General features: G+C 60.0%; 1 protein-coding gene across 1 annotated transcript in view; it reads right to left on the minus strand.

The window, feature by feature from the left end:
- Positions 1-16,586, minus strand: part of Smoc2 (SPARC related modular calcium binding 2) — a 65,942-nt gene that overhangs the window by 10,100 nt on the left and 39,256 nt on the right. The window contains exons 11-12 of the mRNA XM_013024511.1: positions 13,989-14,071; positions 1,335-1,437 (exon numbers count right to left, since the gene is read on the minus strand). Of these exons, the coding sequence (XP_012879965.1) occupies positions 1,335-1,437; positions 13,989-14,071 (186 nt within the window). The remainder of the gene's footprint in view (positions 1-1,334; positions 1,438-13,988; positions 14,072-16,586) is intronic.

A 16,586-nucleotide genomic window follows, 5' to 3' on the forward strand; every position in this document is an offset into this window, starting at 1 on the left:
AGCCCCGCCCCCTGGTGTTCCCTGGGGGAGCCCCGTCCCCTGGTGTCCTGGGGGAGCCCCATCCCCTGGTGTCCTGGGGGAGCCCCGTCCCCTGGTGTCCTGGGGGAGCCCCGTCCCCTGGTGTCCTGGGAAAGCCCCGTCCTCTGGTGTCCCCTGGGAGAGCCCCATCCCCTGGTGTCCTGGGGAACCCCGTCCCCTGGTGTCCTGGGGGAGCCCCGTCCCCTGGTGTCCCCTGGGGGAGCCCCGTCCCCTGGTGTTCCCTGGGGGAGCCCCGTCCCCTGGTGTCCCCTGGGGGGAGCCCCATCCCCTGGTGTCCCCTGGGGGAGCCCCGTCCCCTGGTGTCCCCTGGGGGAGCCCCGTCCCCTGGTGTTCCCTGGGGTAGCCCCGTCCTCTGGTGTCCCCTGGGGAACCCCGTCCCCTGGTGTCCTGGGGAGCCCCGTCCCCTGGTGTCCTGGGGGAGCCCCGTCCCCTGGTCCCCTGGGGAGCCCCATCCCCTGGTGTCCCCTGGGGGAGCCCTGTCCCCTGGTGTCCCCTGGGGGAGCCCCGTCCCCTGAGGGAGCCCTGTCCCCTGGTGTCCTGGGGGAGCCCTGTCCCCTGGTGTCCCCTGGGGGAGCCCCATCCCCTGGTGTCCCCTGGGGAGCCCCGTCCCCTGGTGTCCTGGGGAACCCCATCCCCTGGTGTCCCCTGGGGGGAGCCCCGTCCCCTGGTGTCCTCTGGGGGAGCCCCATCCCCTGGTGTCCCCTGGGGGAGCCCCGTCCCCTGGTGTCCTCTGGGGGAGCCCCGTCCCCTGGTGTCCCCTGGGGGAGCCCCGTCCCCTGGTGTCCCCTGGGGGAGCCCCGTCCCCTGGTGTCCCCTGGGGGAGCCCCGCTCCCTGGTGTCCTGTGGGAAGCCTCATTTCCTGGTTTTGCTGGAGACAGAGGACTCTGAGTGCCCACTGGGTGCCAAACCCACAGGACACCTGGGCTCCATCTCCTGTGCACTCAGGAAAGCCACGCTCACATGGAAAGCGATGTTACTGTCACGAATGCCTCTGACCCACGTGCCTGAAGACAGGCAAGGCCGTGCACTTCGATAAACAGAAGCCTCCTGAGAATTTTGGCCTGAGCACTTCCACTCGATCTTCCCGTGGTCCTCAGGCTCCGTGCCTCGGTTCCCTCACAGGGCGCACAGAGCGGGGTGGCTCCGGCTGGGGCCTGCGCCTTTCCTCCGGTCCCTCCTGCACCCCGCACTGTGCGAGCCGCCTGCCTCGCACAGCCCACGGCCTCCCAGCTTTCCAGTGCCCGCAGCTGCCGGGCTCCTCGCCACTCATGGCTCCGCGGCACGCGTTGGCTTACCGGCCAGAGGAGGTGGATGGGTCTGAGACTGCGTGGACCATGTCTGTGGACAGCGCGTCCAGGATGCTCGTCAGAAACTCGTGCTTTTTGGCACCAGGACAGCCTGAAAAAATGTGCATGTTTTCCCGTTATTCACAGATTCACAAGGGACTCTGAGGAGGGGGGACAGACTCCCCTCGGAATGGGGAGAGGGCGCTGGTGTGTGGATGCTGGCACACTGGGAGCCCTTCCCCAGGGCGTCTGCCCACAGGGCTGTGCAGCCCACTCCGGCCGCCTAGGACGCTCAGACAGGGGCACTCCGCGGAAGTGGCAGAGAAGATTCTAGAGAAGGACTGCTCTGGAACCACGTTGCCAAGTGAGTGTCCCTGTGAGAGCTGGCCCTGAGCTGTGCCCGCGGCTGGGCTTGGTGGGAAGTGGTGGTTCCGAGGCCGAGAGGTCAGGGGAGGCCACCCCGTGAAATCAGCCTGGCGCCTGCTTCACCGAGACCCTGAGTCACGTCCAGGGCCGTGTGCCCATACCCTGAGCAGCACCTCCACGGACACCGTCTTATCCACCCCTCCCGCCGCCCAGGGCTGCCGTTCTCTTTCCAGTGAGGACAGAGGCTCGGATGGGGTCCAGAGCGTTAACTGACAAATCCCTAATGCACTGCAACCCAGCGGGCAAAACTGCATGCAAAACTGCACGCGCACACACACACCTCCCCCACAGCCAGGAGCCACTGCACCAAGCCTTGAGCCCTGACCTCCCTCCCTCCTCCAGGGGCCCCGCGTTCTGGTAGCTTCCACAGTCTTTGCTTGGGGAGTCTTGTCCCTGATCTCCACGCGTGAACGTGAGCTGTGTGTGCAGGCCCTGGGGTGCCTCGTGGGCTCCCCAGCCCACACCACCGAGCAGATGGGCGCTGGAGGTGGCACGCAAGACTCGCTTGCCCGATTTCATCCTGCGGCTGCAGCCCTGGCCCCTAGGCCTCCTGTCTCCCCAGCTGTGGGAATCTGACCCCTAAGATTAAGAGACGGGGGAGGAGCTCGCGTGATAGTTTCTGAAGGCTTCCTCATCAACAAACTCCACGGGTGATGATCGGCACCTCTGGATACAGCGTGCTTTCCCACGGGGCTCTTCCAGCAGCTAGCCGGGCAGCATGGAGCACAGGCCCGCCGTTGACTCTGCATATTCCCCCAGAGAAACACGAGGGTCTGCCTTCCCATCCCCACACTCAGAGGAAGGAGGGGAGGACCGGGGGCGGGGCCGGAGGCGAGGATGGGCGCCCAGGGATCTTCCGGGTTCACCTGGGAATCCCTGTCAGACGCCCCGGCCCCAGGCCTCACCCCGACCCTCTCTTGCAGTGAGCCACGTTCTCCTTGGGCTTGCATCTGAGCTTCTGGGGAAGGCTCACGTGAGCTGCCGTGGGGACAGACATAAAATCTGTGCTGACACTTCTTTATGGAAAACAAAACGTTCACTGGGACGCCGACCACAGCATCTGCATGTCCAATCAGAACCAGAGATGAGGAGCACAGAGAGGAGGGTCACGTGACACAGCTCCCATTGCTGACTTCTTACAATATCTCCCTTAAAGCGATACCACAATGAGCCAACACCACCAGCACGGAATGGCGTGGAGCTAACGTCCTGTCTGGCGTGGCAGAAGTCTGACACGCTCCCCACTGACTGTGAACTACTCAGTAGAACACGGAAGCCCAGACAACCTGATCTTCTATCTTGAGCAAAAGCGTTTCCTTCACGAGCAACAGGGATGATTTTCATAACTGGTTTGATAAAAATAACTGTCTCACAAAAATATTGTCAAGGACAGAAACGCGGGTGGTGCCAGGGACAGGGTCTGCTGGAGAGCCGGCCCCTCGGCGTGCATGGCCAAATGCACGTGAAGATCCTGCAGCAAAGGACATGCCCGGGCATGAAGGGGACATGGGGCCCCGCTGGGCTCCACTGGCAGTGACCACCAGCTCAGCCCATGGGCCACGAGCCGCCAGGCCATCTCCTGGCGTTCCCATCCAGACTAAGATGGGAAGTTACACTGTGCCATATTAGACGTCCACGCCACAGACCCCAGGGAGGGGAGGGTGGAGTCACACTGTCTGACCCACCCTGTACCTCCCTAATGGGCCACACAGAGCTCAGGGCAGCTGTGACCCAACCACAAAACAACGGGAGCTGTGTGGGTGTGAAGACCTGAGCAGTGGCTTAGAAAGGAGCAAAGGCCACACAGGAAGTCTCCACCCCACACGACATACCACGCACCTCACACCACACACCTCACACAACCCACTTCACACCACCCACCACGCAGCTCACACGACCCACATCACACCACCCACTTCACACCACACACTTCACACCACACCTCACACCACGCACCTCAAACGACCCACATCACACCACCCACTTCACACCACCCACTTCACACCACCCACCTCACAACACTCCTCACACCACACCTCACACCACATACCACGCACCTCACACCACGCACCTCACACCGCGCACCTCACACCACCCACCTCACACCACCCACTTCACACCACCCACCTCACACCACACACTTCACACCACCCACCTCACACCACCCACTTCACACCACCCACTTCACACCACCCACTTCACACCACGCACCTCACACCACCCACCTCACAACACCCACTTCACACCACGCACCTCACACCACGCACCTCACAACACGCACCTCCACCACCCACTTCACACCACACACTTAACACCACCCACTTCACACCACCCACTTCACACCACACACTTCACACCACCCACCTCACGCCACACCTCACACCACATACCATGCACCTCACACCACACATCTCACACCACGCACCTCACACCACACCACCCACCTCACACCACCCAACTCACACCACCCATTTCACACCACCCACTTCACACCACATACCATGCATCTCACACCACGCACCTCACACCACACACCTCCACCACCCAATTCACACCACACACTTCACACCACCCACCTCACACCACATACCATGCATATCAAACCACGCACCTCACACCACCCACTTCACAACACCCACCTCACACCACCCACTTCACAACACCCACTTCACACCACCCACCTCACACCACCCACCTCACACCCCCACCTCACACCACCCACCTCACACCACCCACTTCACACTATCCACCTCACACCACCCACCTCACACCACCCACCTCACACCATGCACCTCACACTATGTACCTCACACCACCCACCTCACACCATGCACCTCACACCACCCACCTCACACCACGTAACTCACACCACCCACCTCACACCACCTACCTCATACCACCCACCTCACACCACCTACCTCATACCACCCACCTCACATCATCCACCTCCCACCACCTACCTCACATCACCCACCTCACACCACCCACCTCACACCACCCACCTCACACCACCCACCTCACCTCATCCAGCTCACACCATCCACCTTACCTCATCCAGCTCACACCATCCAATTCACACCTACCAATTCAACTCATCCACATCACTTCATCAACCTCACTTCATCCACCTCACACCATCCATCTCACAACAGACACCTCACACAATCCTTATCTCATCCATGTCACATCATCCACCTCACACCATCCACCTCACACCATCCACCTCACACATTCACCTCACAGCATCCATCTCATGCATCTACCTCACACCATCCACCTGAACTCATCCACCTCACACCATCCACCTCACACCACCCACCTCACACCATCCACCTCACACCACCCACCTCACACCACCCACCTCAACTTATCCACCTTACCTCATCCACCTCACTTCATCCACCTCACACTATCTACTTCCCCTCATCCACCACACACCATCCAACTCCCATCCACCTCACACCATCCACCTCACACCACCCACCTCACACCATCCACCTCACACCAACCACCACACACCATCCACCTCACACCATCCACCTCACACCACCCACCTCACACCATCCACCTCACCTCATTGACCTCACCTCATCGACCTCACACCACCCACCTCGACTCATCAACCTTACACGATGCACCTAACACCACACACCTCACACCAAGCACCTCACACCATGCAGCTCACACCATCTACCTCACACCATCCACCTCACACCACGCACCTCAGACCTTGCACCTCACAGCAGGCACCTCACCTCATGGAACTCACACCATCCAACTCACACCATCCACCTCACACTACCCACCTCACACCATCCACCTCACCTCATGCAACTCACACCATCCACCTCACTTCATCCACCTCACACCCTCCACCTCAACTCAACCTCACTCCATCCACCTCACACCATGCACTTTGCACCATACATCTCACACCAGGCACCTCACCTGATGGAACTCACACCATCCACCTCACACCATCCACCTCACCTGATGGAACTCACACCATCCACCTCACACCATCCACCTCACCTCATCTACCTCACAACATGCACCTCACACCACCCACCTCACACTATGCACCTCACACCATCCATCTCACCATCCACCTCACACCACCTAGCTCACCCATCCACCTCACACCATCCACCTCACAATCCACCTCACACCTTCCACCTCACCTCATCTACCTCACAACATGCACCTCACACCACCCATCTCACACCATCCACCTCACACCATCCACCTCACCTCATCCACCTCACCTCATCCACCTCATACCATCCACCTGAACTGATCTACCTCACACCATCTAGCTCACCCATCTACCTCACACCATCCATCTCACCTCATGGAACTCACCATCCACCTCACCTCATCCACTTCACACCATGCACCTCACAACAGGTGCCTCACACCATCCTCCTCACCTCATCCACGTCACACCATCCACCTCACACCACCCACCTCACACCACCCACCTCACACCATCCACCTCCCACCTCCCACCATCCACCTCCCACCACTCATCCAGCTCACACCATCCACCTCACACCATCTAGCTCACCTCATCCACCTCACCTCATCAACCACACACCATGCACCTCACACCATCTCACACCACCCACCTCACATCCTCTACCTCATACTGCCTAACTTAGCTCTGCAGGCCATGAAGACTCATCCTCCCTAAAGCACTGGCAAAGATGCTGGATGAAAAAAAGCAAAATAGAAGAGAAAACCTGGCATTTCAGTTTCCTTGAGTCTGAACTTCCTCCCACCACGTGACGTTTTGTGCTCTGGGTGTCCAGACTCTTCCCTGTGCACTCTGTGGAGGTGCTCCCTCTGTTAGTGGAGGTGCTCCCCTGGCAGAAAGTCCTCCTCCACACGGAGCCCCTCCTCCCTGGCAGCAAACCCCTCCTCCACACTGAGCCCCTCCCCTCTGGCAGAAAACCCCTCTGAGAGCTCCTGCCAAAGCCGGCAGACTGGGCAGGAAGATCTCTGTGGTACAGCTGTGCCGAGTGGTCCAAGTGGAGGCAGAGGTGCTCAGAGGGGAGGGTCTTTCAGCAGTAGCTGCTGGGAACCCCACCTATGGCAAGTTCCAGAAGCCACCCAACATGCAGGGGGGATGAGGATGTGCGTGTATGGTGGGGGTGCGGTGCGTGCAGGGTGGTTACACGCTAGACCCCACTGCTCTTGCGTTCCATCAGACCACCACTTGGTCTCCGCCCACAGAGCCCTGAAGCTGCCACCAACTGTTCCCAGTGCAGGAGCAGACACCCGGTCTCATTTGAGAATGCAGGGCTTGCTTATCCTTTGAGGCCACAGAACTTCAGGAGCATTCTCTATGCTCCTAGATTTTTAGCTGGGTGTTCCGCGGAATGGCTGACTTTTCTCTCCAGAGGACCTGGATGCTGTTGCTTGTTTTTCATAAGGCAGCCCTTCATTTTTAACAAACGGGCAGCCCAGCTCCCTGGACAGGTCTGCCTGGACGCCGCCAGCTTGGATGTAAGAGTGCAGCTGTGTCCCAGATTCCATGGACCAGTTCTGTGCCTGGCACCTACTCCATGGGGAGTGAGGCTGAGGCCCCAGGTAGCCCAGGCTGCGGGGTCATGCATTAGGCATCATGACCCCAGCATCCTGACAAGCCCCCCTCCATGGACCCTGAGCACGGGCAGGGAGCGCTCTGAGGACTGGGCTGTGTCTGTGTGCCGCCCAGGGCATGGGGGGCTGGGAAGGCCAAGGTCCTCCAGACCCGAGGCGCTCTGATCACAGGCAGATCCTGGTGCTGCCCCTATCCCGGGCTCACACGTTGTTGTTGGGGAGACTACTGGACCGGTCTCTGCAGGGACTCAGTCGCACACTGCTGCATCCATCCTCCAACAACGCCCTCACCACTGTGGCAGGAAAGCCAGAGGTGGCCAGTGGAGGAGGCCTGTGGTGGCCACTCGGGGAACAACAGGGCTTGGCCCTCCTCTGGGCCCATGCCATCAATGCTGGGAAACTCCAGAGCCTGTTGTCCTGGGTCTGGGCTGGCCTCTTGGTGGAGGGGGGAAGGAGGGGGCCGACGGGTGGTGTGGATGCACCAGTCTCATTTGCTGCCCAGGGTCGTGTGGCAGGCCCATCTCCACCGAGCACATAGCCCCTTGGACCTCCAGTAAGCCCTCCTGAGATCTAAGCTGCTGCTGTCCGACTCAGGGCTGAAGGTGCCATGGGCGGAGGGGAATCTGCTCCCAGGCATTGCTGTCCAGTGCATCAACCCTGCCAATGATGGCAGGTCTCACAGTAAACGGACACTCGGCATCCCACCTGCCCGCACCTCTGCGTCCAGAGGGACAAAGCCCCAGCAGGAGCCCTGGAGGAGGGAGGGTCAACATGGGAGCAAGAGGCACGAATCGCTGCACGCACACTGGAATCTGAGCCTCCTTCAGTTAGATGCAGATGGGGTGAATGTGTGTGTATGGCATGTGTGTTGCATCTGTGTATGTGTGGATGTCTGTGTCTGCATGCATGGTGCATTTGCGTGTGTGTGTGTCTACATGTGTACATTGATCTCTGTGTGTGGATGTGTGTGTGCATGCATGTGTGTGAGAGAGTGTGTGTGTCTGTGCTGTCCTGAACCTTCAAGGGATGGTCTCTGCTTCCTGAGCATCATCCCCATCGCTAAGATGCCAGGACAGACAGCACCAGCTGCTGTGTAAAACATCTGCAATGTAAAACATCTGCCAAGCAGGCTCCTGGGAGCAATCAGAGGAACAAGGTTACGGAGCAGAGAGGGCGGCTGACTGATGATGGAAAGACAGACAGGTCATAGCCCAGGGACCTTGCTGCCCCTCCTGACGTAGGACGGCCCCTCCTGACATAGGACGGCCCCTCCTGACGTAGGACGGCCTCCCCTGACGTAGGACGGCCCCTCCTGACGTAGGACGGCCTCCCCTGACGTAGGACGGCCCCTCCTGACGTAGGACGGCCCCTCCTGACGTAGGACGGCCCCTCCTGACGTAGGACGGCCTCTCCTGACGTAGGACGGCCCCTCCTGACGTAGGACGGCCCCTCCTGACGTAGGACGGCCCCTCCTGACGTAGGACGGCCCCTCCTGACGTAGGACGGCCTATGCATTGGAAGGTAAGTGGCCACCCAGAAGCCATGAAGTGGATGACAGAATGCGTGCGTTCTGGTACTCCAAACAATCTAGTGCAAAGTCAACAAATGACGCTAAGGCAGTCCTGGAGCGCAGGCTTCTGAGCCCCTTGGTGCCCACTCTCTTCCTCTCTGCCTTGGGAAGATTTCTCCAATGTGGAGATTATTGTTGCATTTGAATAACCCAGCTTATCCTGGCCAAATGGATGAGTGGTTACTATCTAACAGCATGAACACCCAGGCAAGCTGGCTCACAGTAGCATGCAGAGATGGTAAAGGGTGCCCAGAGCTGTGACTTTCCAGCCAGGACGGAAGGTTCCCAGGAGGGCCAAGTCCTTCCTTCCCGAGGGGCCTGGTGACGCCGCCCTTCCACTGCCCAGACAGCTGAGAGGGACACAAGGTGGCCCACCCCCCAGCAATGAGGACACGGAGCTTGGTACGTATGCTAACAAAACCGGCAAGAACGTGGACAGGATGGATTCATGGGACAAGGACTTAAAACTCCAAGCTCACCTACAGGAAACCCTTCTCCCACAACGCATCTCAGGAGTCCTCTGACCACGCATCTCAGGAAGTTAATTAGCAGCTAAGGGCCAGGTGGTTGGACCTTCTCTGAGAGAGGACTGACCATTTTCCTGAAAGACTGCCCTTGATTTGACAAGTGAGAAGAGAACCAGAAAAAAAAAACCCCAATCACACTGGTAGGGATGAAGCATTCCAGCTGCTTGTGGAGCCCACTGTTGTCATCAGCAGGGTCTGAGCACTTTCTCGCCATCAGAGGTCACCTGGCACAGCCTTCCCATGTGGGTACTCTGGCCTTGGAATGACCAATTAAGTTCTTCCAGAATTAAGCCACCAGGGAGAAAAATGACTCCATTTTATCACTGGCGATCATCTCTAGCTCCGTCGCCATTTCCAGAGGCAGCCCCTGTGCCCGCCCAGGCTTGCTCTGCTCTGTGCTTTGGCAAAGCTGCAGCTCACGCAGCCCTGGGACAGCCCAGCCTCCTGCCAAACACTGCACCGGGCACCACGTCCCCCACGGATGGGAGGGAGATCCACACAGAAAAATCTGGAGGAGAGTGAGTAAGACTTCCACCAAGACGTTTACAGAAATCAGGGGGACTTTCAGTGTACACCAGTATCCCTCCTCTCGGTTTTCCAGTTGCTCTGAGGTTGGTTTCTCACCCACAGTCTTCAGTCATGGGGATGCGGCTGGCATCTCTGCCAGGGTCCCAGAGCCGGGGTAGCAGACTTCCGCAGCCTGTGTGCTGCCACAAACCCGCACCATAGAATCTCACCCACAAAACCAGCAAAGCACAGCTATGACAGGGAGGATGTGGTGTGGTGTATGCTGATGCGGATGCTGGGCTTAAATCCCTGGCGCACCGGAGGTGCGCGTTCAAAGTGAGGAAGAACAGCTCACTAGAGGCTGAAGAAGAGGCAGCGGAAGCCAGCATCCGCACTGCTTCATTTGGGGAGGGGAGGGCAGTACGAGGATGGGCAGCTTGTAGGAAAGCACAGATGTGAATGAGACCAGTCCTCACAGCCACGCCACTCACCACAGCCACACCAGTTCACAGCCACGCCAGTTCATAGCCACGCCACTCAGCACAGCCACGCCAGTTCACAGCCACGCCAGTTCACAGCCACACCAGTTCACAGCCACACCAGTTCATAGCCATGCCACTCACCACAGCCACGCCAGTTCACAGCCACGCCACTCAGCACAGCCACGCCAATTCACAGCCACACCACTCATCACAGCCACGCCAGTTCACAGCCACACCACTCAGCACAGCCACGCCAGCTCACAGCCACACCACTCAGCACAGCCACGCCAGCTCACAGCCACGCCACTCAGCACAGCCACGCCAGTTCACAGCCACGCCACTCAGCACAGCCACGCCAGCTCACAGCCACGCCAGCTCACCACAGCCATGCCAGATCACCACAGCCACGCCAGCTCACCACAGCCATGCCAGCTCACCGTGGCCACCCCAGCTCACCGTGGCCATGCCGGCTTGCTATGTGTGGGTCCCCTGCTCTCCTGACTTAGGGCTGTGTCCTGTGCAAGGGCAGCAGGGGTGATATGACTAATGAAATAGCCGCTCCACTTGACAGGTTGGAATGAGGCTGGGGGGATAGCAACTAAGGCTCAGTCAACTACAACTGCACCTGAGAACAAGGATGAGTAAACAAACCCCTGCTCAAGAAAAGACAAGCACGGGGTAAGAACAATGGGTACTGCTTTCCCCTAAAGTTTCTTGACATCAGTTTGACCAACACTGCTCAGAGCTGGCATGGGTGCCCGTGGAGGTGCGGCTGGCGGCCGGTGCATCTCACTGTGCCTGGTCTTTGCAAAGGAACAAGAATCCCCGGATGAGGTGGTGAGCGCCTGGGCTCCGCGACGCACAGTCAGAAGGAGGAGTCAGCTGAGCTCGGAAGTTCGGGGCCAGCCTGTGACACAGCAAAACCCCGTCTCCATAATGAGAACCAGACGCACACTGAAGCGTACATGCCTGCCAGCCTCTGCTGCTGCATGCAGTCTCCTCTGAAGCCACCGAGCAGAGCTAAGATCCTGCCACTCTCCTGAACTTGAGGTTCAGCACTGAGCCCATCTCCTCTCTGCACGGCTGAGGGTCTGGTGACCCTCTCCACACTAGACACCCTTGTATTTATGAACGACAGGTGCTGCGGGTGCTCAGCATGAAGAAAACCATGTGACTAGCCAATCAGCCTGCAGAGCAGGCAGAGGCAGGATGAGGAGGTGAGGCAGGTTCACTCGTACTGCGCCTCAGAGGGCGACTGGGCCGAGAGCTCGAGGCCCCTCCTCACCTCCGAGGGGACCCTGGGCCACATGGGAGAGCCACATGGAGCAGTGGCGGGACCGTGTCCCTGAGGAGGCAGATCCTGAAGACAGCAGGAGAGCCTCGGGGTAGGGAGGAGGCCACAGAGAAGGACATAGCCCTGCTCAGACAGACCACAGTGCCGCTGCAAGAGGCTGCTCAGACACAAAAGGCCTGGACATGAGGGGCCAGGATGCTGGAGAGAGAGAGGTTGGGATGCTGGAGACAGCGACTGAGATGCTGGAGACAGAGGCTGGGATGCTGGAGAGAGATTCTGGGATGCTGGAGAGATGTTAGGATGCTGGAGAGAGAAGCTGGGATGCTGGAGAGACAGAGGCTGGGATGCTGGAGACAGACCCCTGGATGCTGGAGACAGAGCCCTGGATGCTGGAGACAGAGGCCAGGATGCTGAAGAGAGAGAGGCTGGGATGCTGGCGAGAAAGGTCAGGATGCTGGAGACAGAGGCTGGGATGCTGGAGCGAGAGAGGCCAGGATGCTGGAGACAGAGGCTGGGATGCTGGAGAGAGAGAGGCTGGGATGCTGGCGAGAAAGGTCAGGATACTGGAGACAGAGGCTGGGATGCTGGAGCGAGAGAGGCCAGGATACTGGAGACAGAGGCTGGGATGCTGGAGACAGAGGCTGGGATGCTGGAGGGAGCAGAGCTGAAGAATTATCTACAATACTAACTGGAAAGTAATTGAGAGACCAGACCTTGGTAAGAAGGCACACTTTCTGAGGAACTGCCGCTCAATGTCTTCTGTCGGGATGTCTCTCTGCAGGTTCTCTACTTTTCTCAAGACACAGCACAGCCTACAGAGAGCTCCAGAGCAGCTCTCACTGCGGAGCTCTGGAGCAGAGCCTGGCTTGTGCTCCATAAGCTCATTGTTGGCTGATCAAGACTGAGTGATCACTTCCTGTCAGCTGGCCTGGCTAGAACACCTGTTGCCGTCCAGTGTAGGCTGAGGATGAACGTTCAGCCCTGCAGCACTTTTAAAAGAACACAACGCTGAACATGACCATTCTGTGGGGTCTACACAGGCACCGCATGGGCCAGGAAGGGCCTGGTGTGCCAAGAGAAGATGGGGGCTGAACCCTCGGCCCTGCGCGGCTGAGCTATGCGCCTGTTGCTGTTTATTTATGGAAATAACATTCTCCTCCTCCCGGGGAACGGTCTGTGTCCTGGAGCTAAAACTTCCTTGGGCTTTTCTTTTCCTAATAAGGCAAATTATCCCCAATAACGCAAGCGACGAGGTGGCCGTAACAGCACTCTCCCAAGATGTTTGTGCGTATGGGGTAAGCTGACCCGGCTCCAAGGCCTGCAGCCTGGCCTTCGTTTGGGAATGGTGTGAAGGCCCATCTGCTGTGACCCCACAGGAGGCCCGTGCTGCCCGCCAGCCCTTCCTCCTCCCGCTGAGGGAGATTAGAGCTGTGTGGGCCAACAGGGAGAGAAAGCCCCAGAGGAGGCAACCCCCAGCCCAGCGAACCAGGAAAGCAGAGCTGCCAGAGCCCGCAGCCCCCCTGCCCGGGGCCCTGGGACAGCAGAGACACCGCGGGACCCAAAGCCCTGGACGGTGGGCATAGACCTGGGCAGGGGAGAGCCGGGCCGCCCCCGGCGTGAGGGTGTGACTCAACCAGATGCCGAGCAGCCGCCTGGACAAAAGGTCCATAAAAGAGGAAGCCCACCCAGGAGCCTGGAGCCTCTGGGGCTGCGGGTCACCAGGGCCCGTGCCTGGTTCTCTTAGACCAAGCCGTCTGGGCGCCGCCCCCCTCGCCCGGGAAGCCAGTGGACGGCCTCGCCTGGCCTCACGTGGCTGGAAGGCGCCCCTCCGGGCCTCCTGGCGTCTCTAACGCTCCACGAAACTTCACCTCTGCTCTGCTCCTACTGTGACTGGCTCAGAATTCTCCCCTTCAGAGAAAACCCTGTCTGTCATAAAGCTCCTTCTTCTCCTGGCTGTTGGTGTCTTTTCTTCCAGTTTCTGTCACACGAGACACTTGGTACAGGGACCGCATCCCTCTGGTAGGAGGCTGACAGTGGCAGAGGGCGGCTGGGTGGTGGTGCCCTCCGGGTAGACCCGGCCGGGTGCCTTCCAGACCTATGGGGGGTCCTGACCTCACAGCCCCGTGTGGCTGGGGCTGGGCAGCTCTCACTGCCCTGCCAGCAGAGCGACACGGCTCCGGGCTCACCCTCGCTCCGGAGGGCGGCGCGCGAACTGTCCTGCGCTGACAGAGGTGAGGCCAACGCGGTACTCACCCTGCAGCTGCCGGCCTCTGTACGCGTCCCTGGCCTTGGCTGGGTGTGCCCGGGCTGTGCTGTCACACTTGGGCTGCTCGTATCTGCGGGAGGGGCGGGGAGAGGGGAGGGAAGAGAGAGCCGCCGCCTGAGACCTGGAGACACATTTGCGTCCTGACCCCAGGCCCCCAGCAGGAACACCCGCTTCCCACAGCCACCCAGGACTCAGCATGGCCTGGCGCAGCCCCAGCACCGCCTGCACCCCTCAGTTTACCCCACTCTGTCCCCCTTGACCGCGCCAACAAATCCATTCTTCTGAGGAGCCCAGGGTCCCGCCTGGGTGGGGGTGACCCACAGGGAGGGGCCAAGGGTGGGCGGGAGCCAGCACTGAGTGGGTGTCTGAGCTTCCGCGGGCGCCGCTCCAGCCCTGGCTGTTCTGATGCTAAACACGAGCAGCTGGTTGGAACTTCTGGAAGCATACCACCCTTCTCACAGGGCACCTGTGGCACACACGTCTCAGAGATACATTTGTTTTTGGAGCTCAATCTGGTCTTGGACTCGTGATCTCCCTTCCTGAACCTTCCGTGTGCTGGGATTACAGGTCTGTGCCATCACACCAGCCTGGGACAGAGTTTCACACTGAATCTTCTGACTTGGAAGGTACCTTATGACCATGTGGGTTTTGTTCCAAATGAGCCTGACGTAGCTTGAGAATGCTAGCACTGGTTCTGAATACCTAAAATCTATATTTAAGAATTCCGTCCCTTCTAAGGAGTGGTGTGAGATGTCTGTCATCTGCAGAAGACACGCTCAACGCCTTAGGGACTGAATCCAGTCTCTGGCATGCATCATCCCTCCTCTTAACAGTGTCTGGTTTAAATGTCCTTCTAAGGGTCAAGGGAACCCCCCAGCCTGACTGCCCACTGGACAAGGGCTAACTGCCATGGGGAAGCGTATGTCAAGGTGCACACGGCCACATGAAGGACGAGGGCGCTGCCCGGTCAGAGCGGGGTCGGACGAGGGCACTGCCCAGTCAGAGTGGGGTCGGACGAGGGCACTGCCCAGTCAGAGTGGGGTCGGACGAGGGCGCTGCCTGGTCGGAGTGGAGCAGCAGGTGCAGAGAGCCACTGTGCCTTCTGGAGGGGGAAGGGCTGCCTCTGTGTGGCCCTAACGAAGGGCTGGCAGCCCGCCGGAGCCCACTAGCCTGCTTCTCCTCTCGCCTCATCACTGGCCGGTGCCAAGTCCAGACCTGCCGTCCCCCTACCCCAGGCTCCACCAGGCCTGAGAGGCAGCCCTGCGGGGGCCCGCCTCCCGGCTCCGGGCCCGCCTCCCGGCTCCGGGCCCGCCTCCCGGCTCCGGGGCCCGCCTCCCGGCTCAGGCCCCCCCAGGACCACGGCAGGACGCCCATCTGACCCCACGGCCATGAGCACTGCCACTTCTCAGTCTCGTGGCCCCAGTAGCATTTGGCACTGGGAAGAACCAGCTTCTGTCTGTGTCTGGGACTTTGCCTGGGGTCTCAGGCAAGATCGACCACAATTCCTCTGCAGGGGACAGGCGACGTGAGGGCTGAAGGCCAGCCTGCCAGAGGCAGCCCGCCCTCGCCGCAGCCTCCTACCGTGCCTGTCCCAGTCACCACAGCGCACACCCAAACCACCAAGCCTCTCCCTGCAGCTGCGCGTTTCAGGGAAGCGGGAAGGAGAGAGTCTGTGCAGCAGAGGGTACTGAAGGCCACCCCACCACGCGCCCGTCCTCCTGGGGCGGACACCGCAGGGGACAGGGCTGGGAAGCCATGGGGCGGAGCGGGGGTGGGGCGGAGCGGGGGTGGGGCGGAGCGGGGGCGGGGCGGGGGGGGGGCGGGGGGGGGGGGGGGGGGGGGGGGGGGGGGGGGGGGGGGGGGGGGGGGGGGGGGGGGGGGGGGGGGGGGGCAGAGCGGGGGAGGGTGGCACTGACAACAACGCTTTCCACGAGAGCCCAGCAGTGCGGCCTCTTAGATGGTAATCAAACTGATCTAATATTTAAATTAAACCCGTTCCAGGTAAGGGTTTATCTAGGAGCATATGATCCCAGGCCAGCCAATGGTTCCTCATATAAATGGGTCGGGGGTCTCGCAGGAAAGGGTTTTAGTGTCTATGAGAGAGACGTGGCTGAGGAGCTCTGGGTGGGGAAGCTCTTACTGGCTGTCAAAGAAAGAAAGTCTCTTCTTCTAAAACATGGTGTTATGCTGCAAACAGAGATTCTAACCTGGGTGTGTGGAAACCCAGGGCCACCAGGAGAGCCCTGGCCAGTGGCAAGCTGAGGAATCTTGAACAGGAAGGGAGGCAAAGGCTCATTGTAATGGTGACAACCTCCTGAGGCCTGGGAATGGCCCAGCCTCCCAGTGCTGTGCCGCAGTGTGCCCGGAGGCCAGCAGAGAATGGGACAGAGTCAGCCACAGAGCCGGAGGAGCTGCACCGGACCACTTGGGCCTCCCCCAGCCCAAGAAGCCGCACCAGACCATCTGGGCCTCCCCCAGCCCAAGAAGCTGCACCAGACCACCCGGGCCTCCCCCAGCCTGAGGAGCCGCACCAGACCATCTGGGCCTCCCCCAGCCCAAGGAGCCCCACCAGACCATCCAGGCCT

Source organism: Dipodomys ordii, unplaced genomic scaffold, assembly GCF_000151885.1.
Source record: "Dipodomys ordii isolate 6190 unplaced genomic scaffold, Dord_2.0 Scaffold77, whole genome shotgun sequence".
In the NCBI taxonomy this organism is placed as follows: Eukaryota; Metazoa; Chordata; class Mammalia; order Rodentia; family Heteromyidae; genus Dipodomys; species Dipodomys ordii.